At 43.1% G+C, this 15,944-nt stretch overlaps 1 protein-coding gene across 1 annotated transcript in view; it reads right to left on the bottom strand.

Annotated features, from left to right (window-relative positions):
• LOC123506794 (trifunctional enzyme subunit beta, mitochondrial-like) overlaps positions 1–15,944 on the bottom strand; it is a 46,669-nt gene that overhangs the window by 11,179 nt on the left and 19,546 nt on the right. The window contains exon 5 of the mRNA XM_045259132.1: positions 6,556–6,683. Coding sequence (XP_045115067.1) covers positions 6,556–6,683 — 128 coding nt within the window. The remainder of the gene's footprint in view (positions 1–6,555; positions 6,684–15,944) is intronic.

The following is a 15,944-nucleotide window of genomic DNA, read 5'->3' as shown; positions in this document are numbered from 1 at the left end:
TCGTCGGTCTGGCACAGTGAGAGAGAGACGCGTGTTGGCTGGGCTTTCGAAGTACTCGCTAGTCATTGGTCTGGGAGTTGTGCCCTCCTGTTGAGTAGCTGGCTTGTTACTCGGTACACCGTGGCTGTGTAGGACAACGGGCTTGTTGTCCTAAGGAGTGTGGCCGGTTGGGTCTACATTTTCTGCCTGGCGTTCGTCCCCTTATGGTGTGGCGACGCGGAGAGACACGATACTGTCTCGTCCTGATTGTCGTTTTGTAGGTGGCCGTGGTCACCAGTGTGTTTGATGGGCAGCTGTGTGCCCCCACCATCTGTTGTGTAATATCAGTAGTATACTGTTTATAGTCTCAAGGTAGCCTTCAGCGGAGATAGACACGTACTCTCGTCGGTCTGGCACGGTGTTAGGGAGATTCGTGTTGCTGGGCTTCTCATGTTACTCGCTAGTCATTGGTCTGGGAGTTGTGCCCTCCTGTTGAGTATCTGGCTTGCTACTGGGTAGACCGTGACTGTGAGAGCAACGGGCTTGTTGCTCTGGGAGAGATGTAGTTGGTTTGGCTGCACTTCTGTTTTGCGTCCGTCCTGTAGTGTGGCGGCAACGCGTGGGAGAGACGCGGCATTGTCTCGTCCTGTTTGTTTGTTGGTGGCCGTGGTCACCAGTGGGGTTTAGTGGGCGGCTGTGCGCCCCCACCATCTTTTGTATAGTTTCAGTAGTATACTGTATTGTAGTGATAGTAGCCACGCACACTATTGAATGCTGAGAGGCTTCAGGTCGGCCAGTGGTGCGTAGTTGTCGTCCGCCAGACTTGTCTGCGACGAGTATTTGCACTCAGTGTATAGTGGGTGTCACCCATAGGTGGTGTCTGGGCTTGTGTGTACATCACCGGATGTGCTGTACACATCATATATTGCAGTAGTAGTAGGCCAGGGATGTCAGTCTAACAGGTGTTAGTAAGCACTTGTTGTAGTAGGATAGTATAGTAATATATATACTGCGCGTGTTGTCACAGTCTGTGATTCATCACCGTCTGTGGACAAGGCATGCGGAGAGGCATTAATACTTCATAGAAGTGGGTGGAATTGTCCTTGTGGGCGGTTTCTCTAGGGGTATTAAGGCCTGTCCTGTTACACATAAAATCTACCATTTATAAATTCTACTTGGTTGGGTACAGGAGGAGAAGGAGTTGCTGAAGAGATTCCCTTACAGTGGGGGAAATTATACACTGTTGGCGACCTTGAAAGAACCTGAGGGTTACGGCGGCTGTGAGTTATAGTAGTGGGGACTCTGTGGAGTGTTTTATAATCCCCACTGTACTGATCGTAACAAAGTTGGCGATTTTGCCAGAATAACAGTTTAGTGAGCTGTAGCAGCTAACCACAGCCGTGTGGTGTATATATATATATATATATATATATATATATATATATATATATATATATATATATATATATATATATATATATATATATATATATATATATATATATATATATATATATATATATATATATATATATATATATATATATATATATATATATATATATATATATATATATATATATATATATATATATATATATATATATATATATATACAGTAAAGTCCTGGGTTACATCGTTCTCGAGTTACGTCAAACTCGTAGTTACGTCAGTCCACTATAAGGCAATTTAAGATTAAAAAAATTAAAAATTTATAAATCGTAAAGTGCGGGATTTATTGTTATTGTTGGTGGTTGCCCGCCACACCGCCCGCCTCACGCTTGAATACAATAACACCCTGCCTCAGTTCCACCACACCATCGTCCCTGGCAAGAGTGTTATCCTACTTCTGCGTTTACTGACTCAAGTTCTTACTATCTTGCTCAATGGCACCAAAGAGAAAACTTCTTAGTGACAGCAGTGATGCTAAGAAAAGGAAAACCAGGACAAGAAAAAGAGAACATAATTAAAAGACATGAGAAGGGAGGCAGCAGCTGTGTGTGAGGGAGGGAAGAAGAAAATGGGAAGCCCGTTACCATGACAACGGGGAGGTTGACGATCTTGAGGGCTCGCACACCCATCACAACAATAACAACTCCGGAGCCTTCGCCTGGGCCACACGACACTCACAGCTGACTTGCACTGTCTGCGCCTGTCTGCTGATCCCTATTGCCCTTTCCTATTGCATTTCCTGTCCCGCCCCCCCACGCTTCTACTCCCACCGCACTGCACTACGCTCCAAGAAGTCCACCCTGTGGGCGTCACAACATTCGACCTGCCCACCCTCCTGGCGGCCTCAGGCGTCCACCCCTCTCGGCAACCTGCAGTCCTTCGCGTTCGTGGCCCTAATCAACAACAAAAACAAGCTTGTGTTTCATATTCCTATATAGTTGTAAATAATATAACAATATAACCTTTAACTTACCTGAATGACCATAAACAATGATTGGTTGAAAACTCCATAATATGCTTTGAAATGTACGGAAACTCGAGTTACGTACAAAATCGAGTTACGTCATGTTTCAGGAACGTAACTCTAACGTAAACTGATACCTTACTGTATATATATATATATATATATATATATATATATATATATATATATATATATATATATAGATAGATAGATAGATAGATAAATAGATAGATAGATATACAGGCAACCCCCGTTTAACGAAGGTCCACACAACTAAATTTCGTTATAACGAAGGTTTCATTTTACTACCATCTGCTCGTTTAACGAACACCAAACTCGCTTTAACGAAGTTTTATCCAGGTATTTTTTTCCAAATTTGAAGGCCCCACTGTATCATGCAAGCTGACAGGTTTTTGAATACATCAGGAGCTGCTGGTACTAAGGCCTGCCTCAGGAGAAATCCTGAGACACCTGTAGAATAAAGATCAAGATCAAGCCTCTCGTGGACAACACAGGCTCTGCCGATACAAAGGCCTGACTCAGAAGAAATTCTGTGTCACCTTTAGCATCAAGATCAAGATCAAGATCACGCACCACTCACTGCCCAGTCAAAACATAACAGCGTCACCAGCAGCTCATCTTCCTTAGTTCAACTTACCACCAAAACCCCTGCAATGTGGCCTAACGTTCCTAAGAAGACCAGGAAGTGTCTTACTCTCGAAGTGAAGCTGGGTATTATTCACAGACAAGAAAGGCCAGAAAACTAATAACATTGCTTCCACCATGGCTTGACTCCATCTACTGTCTACTATTTTCAAGTCAAGAGACTCTATTAAGAAGGCTAGTGAGACCTCATCTTCCTTGCAAGCTAAAGAACCACCAGAACTCGTGACTCTACAATGGATAAAATGGAAAGCCTTGTGGAAATGTGGTACATAAGTTTTGTATGCAGTACCATGATGCGCACTTTGTTTACATTCCACAGGTTGCCGGTTAGTGTATTTCCGTTTCACTCTCCTCCCTTCATAAAGTTAAGATCATCAACATTATAAAGTTACGTACATACATACATTAGTGTACATTATAATGACTTAAATTAAACTACCTAAATGTTTAACTTCATAATTTTTACTTTCATTAAACCTTTTACTGTACTATGATGCACTCTCACTTTGCTTACTCTCAATGGAAGTTCAAATCAGGGGTTAAACTTGTTATAATCCGTTAAACAAAGTTTCGCTTAACGAAGTGTTTTTAGGAACGTAACCCCTTCGTTAAACAGGGTTGCCTGTATATATATATATATATATATATATATATATATATATATATATATATATATATATATATATATATATATATATATATATATATATATATATATATATATATATATATATATATATATATATATACAGGCAAACCCGCTTAACAAAGGGTTATGTTCCTAAAACACTTGTTAAGCGTAATTTCGTTAAGCGAACCGATTATAACAAGTTTAACCCTGATTTGAACTTCCATTGAGAGTAAGCAAAGCGAGAGTGCATCATAGTACAGTAAAAGGTTTAATGAAAGTAAAATTATGAAGTTAAACATTTAGGTAGTTTAATTTAAGTCATTATAATGTACACTAATGTATGTATGTACGTAACTTTATAATGTTGATGATCTAAACTTTATGAAGGGAGGGAGAGTGAAACGGAAATACACTAACCGGCAACCTGTGGAATGTAAACAAAGTGCGCATCATGGTACCGCATACAAAACTTATGTACCACATTTCCTCAAGGCTTTCCATTTTATCCATTGTAGGGTCACTAGTTCAGGTGGTTCTTTTAGCTTTCAAAGAAGATGCGGTCTCACCAGCCTTCTTAATAGAGTCTGCTGACTTGAATATAGTAGACGGTAGATGGAGTCAAGATGGTGGCAAGCAATGTTATTAATTTTCTGGTCTCTCTCTTGTCTGTGAATAATACCCAGCTTCACTTCAAGAGTAAGACACTTCTTGGTGTTCTTAGGAACTTTAGGCCACATTGCAGGGCGTTTTGGTGGTAAGTTGAACTAGGAAAGATGAGCTGCTGGTGACGCTGTTATGTTTTGACTGGGCAGTGAGTGGTGTGTGTGATATTGATCTTGATCTTGATGCTAAAGGTGACACATAATTTCTTCTGAGTCAGGCCTTTGTATCGGCAGAGCCTGTGTTGTCCACGAGAGGCTTGATCTTGATTTTTATTCTACAGGTGTCTCAGGATTTCTCCTGAGGCAGGCCTTAGTACCAGCAGCTCCTGGTGTATTCAAAAGCCTGTCAGCTTGCATGATACGGTGGGGCTTTCAAATTTGGAAAAAAATTACCTGGATAAAACTTCGTTAAAGCGAGTTTGGTGTTCGTTAAACGAGCAGATGGTAGTAAAACGAAACCTTCGTTGTAGCGAAATTTCGTTGTGTGAACCTTCGTTAAACGGTGGTTGCCTGTATTTATATATTGTTCCAGCCTAGCAGCGAAAAGTGGTTGAGTTGTTTGTTTACATTTCTTTGTGAGATGCTCCAAGGCAGAACTTCCAAGTATCAAATGGCCAAGATGAGCTGCTCTGTCGTTTATGAGTTTATTTTTTGATAATTAAATAACCTTTCTGTCAGGAAGTCATTTTTAAATGTCTTGTGTGATTGTGTCATAGCCTGACTCACGCCCTACACTACTTGACCAGGAGTCAAGTAGGGAGGTGTGTCATTTAGCTCTCTAATTTTTGCCTCATAGGTATAAGTTGACGAGAATTAGAATGAGAAACATCAAGAAGAGAAGACAACTAGAAACAAACAAACAAATGTATCTTTGTGAAACCACTGGACTTTCAATTCTGGCCTCCTGTCTCCCCTCATGCATGTTATCTCCCCCTCCATCATGCGTGTTATCTCCTCCTCCAAGACACTCCCCTCACCCCATGTCTCACTGCCAGGCTTCTCCACCATCTCTCTATATCATAAGACTGTTATGATCTTTTCAAACACTTTTTTTTCTTACTGCCTTCATCATCACAACTTTACATGACAGCTCTCACAATAACATTGTTACAAAAAATTATGTTGAGACAGAGGTAGAAAGCTGCACCAGACGAACAATAAATACATCACTATCATTATCTCACTTCAACACACTAATAATGACTCAAGTAGTGTCCAGTTCAGCAGTGAAACAGCAGATTGCCATGACGCTGCTGATGGCACCTTCCCAACCCTCACATTTTCTAGAGAAGCAGGTATCTAATATGTTATCATTCTATCATTCTCCAGGAAGTCATTATTGTATACACAATCATTTAATGTGCTTTCATTCATTGTTTTCTTACCCATTTGGGTTATGTACATGTTTTTTTTTTCTCAATTTATAAGTGGTTGGGAGAGGAAATTCCGCGTATATGGATATTTTGCGTATCCGCCAGGGCCTTGGCTGCTATAATCCGGATATGCGAGAAATTACTGTATTAAAATTTAGATTTTATTTCCACATCATCCAATGGCATAAAAGTTTTTTCTTTCTTTAACCTACCATATTAATATATTATCAACTAAGCAACTGAAAACAATGCTGTATACAAAGATAAATGTTATTGTACCTATACATAGGGAGGCGGTGGCATAGTGGATAAGGTGGTGAGCGTGGGATCGGGCAGACGTCCACGCGTAGGTTCGAGTCCCACCACATATCGCTTTGAAGCTATGCCATTTGTTGAGTGGTTTAAAGTTACCTACATATCACCATGATACCCAGGTTCTAGGTGGTTACACTCAAGATGAGCTTGGGCGGTGATATGGGCCCTAATATGGGTACCACTATAAATAAAATTGCCTGCGCCACTAATGGGCGGAAGCTGAACAGCGCTTCCCATACACTCTTCAAGTGTGCCTACAGGCGCTATAGGCCTTACCGTAAAAAAAATAAATAAATAAAAAAATAAATAAATAAAAAATAAAAAAAAAATTATCTCACTTAAAATGGATGAGAAAGATAGATTATAAAATAAACATACATATATTTTGAGTGCATACAACCATTTCTACTTACGACTGGTTGGTCGTAACCGATCTAGATCATAACTCGGATGGTGCCTGTACACTGAAATGATGAATGAAGTACAAGACCTAACTGAACAGTACAAGCTAACCTTGAATGCAGCAGAGAGGCGATCAGCAGAATGTCCCATGGTCTCGTTGGTGGAAAACTCAGCAACAGCTGGCAGCTCAGGCATCAGGTGCTTCATGGACAACTGAGAGAGCAGACTTAGCCGAGCACCTGAACCAAAACGTAACCATAAAAATTCATGTAAACCTTAAAAATTTCAATCTCCAAGCAGCAGTGCTCAGCCTCCTTAATGGATTTAACTCAAATTTATTGCTGGTGGAGGAAGCTGCTGCTACAGCCACTGTTGTGAATCTGTGCTTAAGAACACACAATTGTAGCTTAGGTCCTGTCCATATCAATTATATAACCACATGCACACATGCACATGCATGTGTGTTGATCACAAGGAAATATGGATAAAAAGAGATATGAACTTAGAGGAAAGGGAAAAGGAGAAGGTGCTAAGAAGTGAAGCTAAGGAAAAAAACGAGAAAAGGACAGAAATAGAGAAGAAGAATTTTTACTGGAGGGTTCTGGATATGAAACTAAAGAAGTGGAAAAAAGATGAGGTCGTGGAGGAGGCAATAAATTAAGAGTGACTTAATACTAACATAGATGGTTTGTTATCAAGCACATTGGATGTTCGGGATTATTTGAGATAGAAAAAGCTTGATGTAATGTGCATCGTTGTAACAAAACTGAAAAAAGAGATCCATGTCAACTTTAAAGAGGAGGGATATAATACCTGAAGGAGGGACAAGAAGGATAAAGGGGGAAGAGGAGTGCTAATAATGGTTCGTGAGAGAGAGAGAGAGAGAGAGAGAGAGAGAGAGAGAGAGAGAGAGAGAGAGAGAGAGAGAGAGAGAGAGAGAGAGAGAGAGAGAGAGAGAGAGAGAGAGAGAGAGAGAGAGAGAGAGGAGAGAGGAGGAGGAGGAGGAGGAGGAGGAGGAGGAGGAGGAGGAGGAGGAGGAGGAGGAGGAGGAGGAGGAGGAGGAGGAGGAGGAGGAGGAGGAGGAGGAGGAGGAGGAGGAGGAGGAGAAGAGCCATGTTTTGGTTTAAGAAATGCTGATGTAGGGCCTAAGCGAAGAAAGACACCTTATACAAATGGCCAGCATCGGTGACCTATGACCTCATATGTAGGGAGACTGGGTGTCACAGTGAGGCCCGCAGGGAGAATACAGCACAGGTCCGAAGGAGGAAGACGTGTCATTGAAGGTCACGTGTGCAGAGAACTTTTACCACCGCTTAAGTTTACCAGGACACCCCAGACCCGTAACATGTAAGTGAAAGTGCTTTGAAGTTCGTGATACTTATTGGTGCACTTCAGAATATTAATAATGTCTATGACACATTTGATGTGTGCTCGGGACAGTCAGAGACTGTGAACGAGTGCCTTTACGTAATATATATGTATTAAGGATGTACTGTTGTTTTGCTATTATCATGATGCTCAGTTTCGGATGGTGAAGAGCAAAAGAGAAATGAGTTCAACCTTCATCAAACAAAGGGCTCTTCTCTCTCTCTTACTTATTTCACTGGAGGGGTGTGAGTATTGCTATTTACTGAAATTACCGATGTTAAGGTGAATGTTTGTTTCTAGGTTTCGACCAAATATACCAATTGCGTCAACGTGAGGGTCTCATTATCCTGATCATCATCATCATCATCATCATCTACCGCCTCCTGCGGCAGTAACAGTTGAAACGTGGGGCAACCAGAAGTGAGTGGACAGCAGAGTGGAGACTGCGCCCCCCACCGCAGAGCGGAGGGGAGCAGAGCAGAGGCACGGCTGAGCATGGCTGGCCTTCTCTTCAACCCCAGGGGTGGCAAGCGGGGCAGAGCGAAGCGTGGGACGGCGGCCAGACAAGTGCGTGCGTTCGTACGTGCGTCCCTGCCACAGGGATCACAGGCGACCCAGCGGGACGACCGCAACGGAGCGGCGTCTCCCAGCAGAGGCCCAGAGAGGAGTGGGACAGTTGCCACGTCGTGCCAGACGTGAGTGCCCGTCCACGTGCCATCTTATCCCCCGCCGCAAGTCTCTCTCTCTCTCTCTCTCTCTCTCTCTCTCTCTCAACTGGTAAGTGTTAGAGCTCTCTTTCTCCTTCCCTGCCAGATCTCTCTCTCCCTCGAAGTGGTAGACGTGTTGTGTTGTAGTGGGCTCGCATGTCGAGGCGTACTGCCACTAAGGTGCTGGTTGCAGACACGTGAGAGCATACCACAAGTTCGGTGAGCACACGAGGGTGCGTAGCGCGCTCGACAAGCACGCGGGGTTGGGGCCACGAATTCTGCAGGAGCACGTGGTGTGCTTCGGACTCGGCAGGCGCGCGAAGGTGTGCTACGGACTTGGCAGGCGCACAAGGGTGCGCTACGGACTCAGCACGCACACGAGGGTCTGCTACGGACTCAGAAGGCACACAAGTGTGCTACAGACTCGGCAGGCGCACAAGGGTGTGCTACGGACTCGTCAGGCGCACAAGGGTGTGCTACGGACTCAGCAGGCACACGAGGGTGTGCTACAGACTCAGCAGGCACACAAGAATGTGCTACGGACTTGAAAGCACACGAGGGTGTCACGGAGAGGATCGACTACCTAAGTCCACGAGAGGCACCATCGTCGTGCCCTAACGGAGATGGCAAAGAATAAAGCAGAAGCAAGCAGCCCACCAAGTAGTGAGGAACTACCTAGTCCTCCTGCAGTACAGTGGCAACGAGACGAGCCCCAGTGCGGCAGAGAGAATGAGCTCCCGAAGGCAAAATTGGCTAGAACAGCGGAGTGACCAAGTGAAGGAAATGTATGACCATCTCATGAGTACACTGCAAGGTATGGTGCACCAAGAATTAGCTGCGCTCTATGCCCCAGAAGCAACAGGAAGAGATCACACAACACAGATATCGCTGAGGCAGAACGCCAGCCACGCCATGGCGTCTGAATCGTCACTGACACAAAGGGGAGACTCGTCCCAGTCCGAGACGCAAGGACAGATGCCCAACCAGGGGAGGGTGACGGGAGAAGGAACGAGCTCACTGTACCAAGTGGAAGCATCAGCTTGGGAGCTCGGGAGCCCGCAACAGCGGCAGCAACAAATGAAAACTGGATGAAAGAAATGACCACAACCATGCAGTTCAACCAGAGGCCTGTGCCCACCTTCAAAGAAGGGACGTGCGTCGAGTATTGGACATTCAAGGACAATTTCGAGAAACACGTTCGGTCGGGAAACATAACAGATTCGCGGAAATTGGAATTGCTCATCTCAGCATACTCTGGCTCGGCTAAACAAGATCTTCATGGGTGCAACCGGTATGCAGATCCTACAGAGGGATACCAGCAGGCCTGGTTGACACTGAATGAACGGCATGGAAATCAGCGAAAGTACATTCAGTTCCTAGTGAGGGAGGTCATGTATGGGCCAAACCTGAGCTTAGAAGACATCGAAGGATTACGTACCTTTAGGAATAATCTGAGTTCCTGTGTGAACAACTTAAAACAATTTGGAGCACTAAATCAAGTTAATGCCTATGAAATACTGCACATCATCACAGACAGGTTTACAGGGAAGCTGAGCACTGACTACGAAAAGGAGATGGACTATTGGGAAGAAGCAAACAGTGAAATTGAAAGTGAAGCAGAGTGAGAGTGGTGAGGAGGACGGAAGAGCGCCTACCTGTAGCAGCCTCAGGAGAAACGCAGCAACGAGCGCAACAAGAACGCCCAAACCAATTCACGAAACGGGCTATAGGACTCATCACTGCTACCTCCACAGAGATGAAAGGCGAATCATCCTTTATATGCCAGGGAAACCATGAGGCGAGTGACTGCGGGAAGTTCCACAACATGGACGTGGGGGAGCGCGTGAAGCTAATGAGACAGGACCGCCGCTGCTTCTCCTGTTTTAGACAAGGACACTGGATAAAGAATTGTGTGCACAGGGTTAAGTGTGGCATGAGTGGCTGCAATCAATGCCACTCAAGACTGCTACATATTGCCCCACGTAACACTGGGCGCGAGGCGCGTCCGTGGGAAGCTGCAGCTAACCAGCAAACAGTGACAAGGAGCCTCATTGATGAAATAGAAACTGAACCGCTCACGAGGGGAGGCCGACGCAGACCGCTCAAAGGTACGGCGCCCTCAACTCCCTCTACCAGTGATGCTTACCTCACAACGACTTACAAGAGAGCAAGATGGGAGGCCGAAAACACCACCCCTAACACTGAGAAAGATCCTTACCATTGGGTCAGGGGAGAATCAACAAGGGAATCAACGAGAGAAGAATTGAAGGTGGAGAACTCCCGACAGGGGATCTGACTAAATGGCGCGGAACAGATTGCTCTCCCCATTATCAGAGTTAAAGTTATGAAGGAGCGGAGCGAAGAACCAGGCGTCATCACAGGAGCCCTCCTAGATTCGGGCAGTGACAGATCCTACTGCACCCGCGATCTGGCCAATCAATTGCATGCCAAGGGAAAACTGGTAACGCTATCCATTGGAACCATCATGGATGAAAGAAAGGAAGTCATCACCGAAGAACTCAACTTGAAACTGACTGGTATCGGAACACAGAGGAACCGTTCTATCTCTCTCTGCAAAGTACTCATAGTACCATCGCTGCCGTCCTCTCTGAAGGGCTCAATTGCCAAGAATAGAGACATAGTCAGATGGCCTCACCTTCAAGACATTCCCCCGACCTGTATACCAGGGGGAGTGGACTTCCTCATAGGTCTAGACACACCACAAGCCTTACTACCTTTGGAAATAAGAGCTGGAGGAGATGGAGAGCCGTTTGCAACAAGCACTATCCTCGGCTGGACCGTCAATGGGCCTATGAGATTTGAAGATGGGGAGCCAATTGGAGTAACGAACGTGCGCACTACCGGGATGACAGCGATAGCACAGAGGCAACAGAGTGCGATTCGGTATGGTTCCATTTTAGGAAGCGACTTCTCGCTTCATTGTGAAGATACTATCTCAATGGAAGACCAAAGGGTAATAGAATTATGGTCATCAACCGCGCAGCAAGTAGATCGGCATTATCAACTGCCTATCCCATTCAGATACAAGGAACCAGGCCTACCGGATAATCTGAAACTCGCAGAACAACGGCTTATAGAACTCAGAAGACGCCTGATGAGAGATCCAGCCTTATGTCTCCATTACCAAAGGGAAATAAAACTCTTGATGGACAAGGGACATGCGAAACGCGCATCGCACTTGGACTCTCCACCAGCAGCCGGAACAAATACGAATGGCCAGCATCGGTGACCTATGACCTCATATGTAGGGAGACTGGGTGTCACAGTGAGGCCCGCGGGGAGAATACAGCACAGGTCCAAAGGAGGAGGACATGTCATTGAAGGTCTCGTGTGCAGAGAAGTTTTACCACCGCTTAAGTTTACCAGGATACCCCAGACCCGTAACACGTAAGTGAAAGTGCTTTGAAGTTCGTGATACTTATTGGTGCACTTCAGAATATTAATAATGTCTGTGACACATTTGATGTGTGCTCGGGACAGTCAGAGACTGTGAACGAGTGCCTTTACGTAATATATATGTATTAAGGATGTACTGTTGTTTTGCTATTATCATGATGCTCAGCTTCGGATGGTGAAGAGCAAGAGAGAGAAATGAGTTCGACCTTCATCAAGCGAAGGGCTCTTCTCTCTCTCTCTTACTTATTTCACTGGAGGGGCGTGAGTATTGCTATTTACTGAAATTACCGATGTTAAGGTGAATGTCTGTTTCTAGGTTTCGACCAAATATACCAATTGCGTCAACGTGAGGGTCTCATTATCCTGATCATCATCATCATCTACCACCTCCTGGGGCGGTAACAGGAAGTAAAGGTAATAACAATCAGAACAGAAGATTTGAAGAAAAGAAAAATTATAGTTACATATGTTCCACCAAAGACTAATACATGGGGATCAGAAGACCATAAAGATATGCAAAGAGAGGTGGTAAAGTGCCTAGATAACATGATAAAAAGAGATAGAAGAATATTCTTAGTTGGAGACTTTAACTGTAAATAAATAAACTGAACAGAGATTGAAGTAATGGATAATGCTGGGCAGTGGAGCAAGAAAGTGTTACAGTTGACTATGGTTAATACAATGGACCAGTGGGTGGAGGAGTCAACGAGGTACAGGGGGGAAGAAGAACCATCATTGCTCGACCTAGTTTTCACAAAGAAACTAGAGTCCCCTCCAATCATACAATACCTTAGTCCAATGGAGAAAAGAGATCCTGTGACATTAGAGATGCAAATGCAGGAGGAAGATAAGTTACAGAGAGGACATAAAGGAGAGATTAAATTATGCAATAGCAGATTTTGAAAAATTAGGGATTTATTTTGCTGATATTGAGTGGAGTAATATTATGTGCAGAAAGACTGTACAAGAGAAGTATGATATGTCCTTACAGAAATACAATGAAGGAGTAAAAAAGTTTGTTCCTGTTTATAGAGTTCAGAAAAAAATACATGCTTGGTACAATGCTAGATTCATACAAGCAAAAAAGACAAAAGATAAAGCATGGAAGAAACTCTTAAAGCAGGAAAATGACTATAACAGACGGCAGTACAAAGATGCTAGAAATGAATATATTAAGAGTAAGCAGAGAGGAAGAAAGGAAGTTTGAGAAAGATGTAGTGAATAAAAGCAAAGATGAACCCAAACTTTTCTACAGGTTTATAAATGGCAAAACTAAGAATAAGGAAACAATTGAAAAATAATTAAATAAGGGAAGACATACCAAACAGAAAATGGAAATGTGTGAAATAATGAATGAGAGCTTCAAAACGGTATTCACTGCAGATGATTTCACAGAACCTAATAGGATATTGGATTGCCAAGGATTACTTACAGGAGATTGCAGTGCACAAAGAGGATATTGGAAGATTACTGGATAAGTTGGAAGTCAGAAAAGCAATGGGGCCAGATGGTGTATCAGGTTGGGTGTTAAAAGAATGTAAAGAGCAATTATTGGATCCAATTTGAGAAATAATTAAAAGTTCAATAAATGAAGGGAAAGTTCCACTAGAGTGGAAGAGAGCCAACATTATACCGATATTTAAAGGAGGAAAGGCAACTGAACCACTAAACTACAGACCAGTGTCACTTACAAGTGTCATAGGGATGTTATGTGAAATAATTATCAAAGAAAAATGGGTTAAATTTCTAGAAGCGGAGCAAGTCATATCAAACAAACAATTTGGGTTCAGGCCAGGGTGGTCATGTGTATCAAACTTATTAAGCTTCTACTCAAGTTATTGCAAGACTTGAAAACAGAGATGGATGGGTAGACACAGTATACCTGGAAATTAAAAAAGCTTTTGATAAAGTCCTGCACAGAAGACTTCTTTCGAAACTAGAGTACATAGAAGGACTGCATGGAACCTTGCTTGAATGGACAAGAGATTATTTGAAGGATAGGGAAATGAGAACTGTGATCAGAGATACATACTCATCTTGGGGTAAAGTAACTAGCAGAGTGCCACAAGGGTCAGTGTTAGCCCCCATTATGTTTCAAGTTTATATAAATGACATTCACATTGGGATAAACAGTTATATAAATTTATTCGCTAATGATACAAAGATGCTAAGAGTTATCAAAACCAGAGAGGACTGTCTGCTGTTGCAGGAAGATTTTAACAAAATCTATGAATGGAGCAAGAAGTGGAAATTGGAGTTTAATGCTAAGAAATGCCACATAATGGAACTAGGAAAGACTAAGAGAAGACCAGTATGGAACTATTTGATGGGAGAGGAGCAAATAATGAAGACTAAAGAGGAAAAAGATCTGGGAGTGATCATACAAGAAAATCTGAGCCCTGATATACACATAAGCAAGATATTTGGACTATCATATAAGATGTTGACTTATAATGTAAGAGTGGCATTTCATTACATGGATAAAGATATAATGAAAAAAATCATCACAAGCATAATATGCCCAAGGCTGGAATATGCAGCAGTGGTATGGTCTCCAAGCTCTAAAAAGTATATAAAAAAAATTAGAAAGGATACAGAAGATTGATAAAAAGATGGTGCCAGAATTAAAGGACCTCACATATGAAGAATGACTGAAGGAAATGGGACTGCCATCCTTACAAGATAGAAGAGAACGTGGGGACCTAATAACAATGCATAAGACAGTAAATGATATTGAAAAGATAGACAAAGAAGACCTGGTGCTGTTGACAGAGGAAGATGGAAGGACAAGAGGACATGAAAAGATAAGGATGAGGCACTGTGTGATGGATATTGGAAAATACAGTTTTCCACACAGAACAGTAGAAAAATGGAATGCATTGGATAATGGAATTGTCACAGCACATAGTGTGCATAACTTTAAAGAAAAACTAGATAAATGGAGATATGGAGACAGGACACTATGAGCCCCGCTCGAACCCTGTACAATACAACTAGGTAAATACACACACACACACACACACACACACACACACACACACACACACACACACACACACACACACACGGCCCAGTAGCTCAGTGGTTAGAGCGCTGGCTTCACAAGCCAGAGGACTGGGGTTCGATTCCCGCCGGGTGGAGATATTTGGGTGTGTCTCCTCACGTAGCCCCTGTTCACCTAGCAGTGAGTAGTACGGGATGTAAATCGAGGAGTTGTGACCTTGTTGTCCCGGTGTGTGGTGTGTGCCTGGTCTCAAGCCTATCCGAAGATCGGAAATAATGAGCTCTGAGCTCGTTCCGTAGGGTAACGTCTGGCTGTCTCGTCAGAGACTGCAGCAGATCAAACAGTGAATTACACACACACACACACACACACACACACACACACAGACACACACACACGACGCGGTAGAGGAAGGATGCAATACCGTCGCTCCCGAGAATCAGCTGATCTTCACTACCTTTGTTTGGGTTTACAGTGGCCTGGGCAAAAAGTGTGGACTCATTTTTTTTTCATGAATACAGTGTTAAATAATAATGAGTGAGAAAGATATTCCATCTAAATGCAGGTATGTGACAAGGGAAAGAATGAAAGCTGATGATGACAACGTTGGTGAGGGAGAAAGAGAATTTGAAGGCTTTGATACAGCGCAAACTTCACTATTTGATAGAGTCTTGACTATCGAACGTATATTAGATAAATTGATAAGTGAGAATATGGGAATGAAAGAGAATGAAGAACAGGATAAAGAGCTCCAGAAATTGAAAGGATAAAAAGAGTGGAAGAAAACGAAACTAGGCTAAGAACCGAAAATGAAGAATTAAAAGTCCAAATAGCGAACTATAAGAAATTGATGGAAGAAGGACTCGGTAAAGCCGAGAAAGAAAAAGAGAAGCTAAAAGATCTAGTTAACAAAGAAGAAGAAAGAGTACAAGATGTGATTAAAAAAGAAGTACAAGCATGGAGAATCCAAGATAAGAAAGACAAGGAATCATTTCAAGAACAGT

This window comes from Portunus trituberculatus, chromosome 20 (genome assembly GCF_017591435.1).
Source record: "Portunus trituberculatus isolate SZX2019 chromosome 20, ASM1759143v1, whole genome shotgun sequence".
NCBI classification, from domain to species: Eukaryota; Metazoa; Arthropoda; class Malacostraca; order Decapoda; family Portunidae; genus Portunus; species Portunus trituberculatus.
Note: the sequence above shows the minus strand (reverse complement) of the source record. Positions and strands in the feature narration are given on the sequence as shown.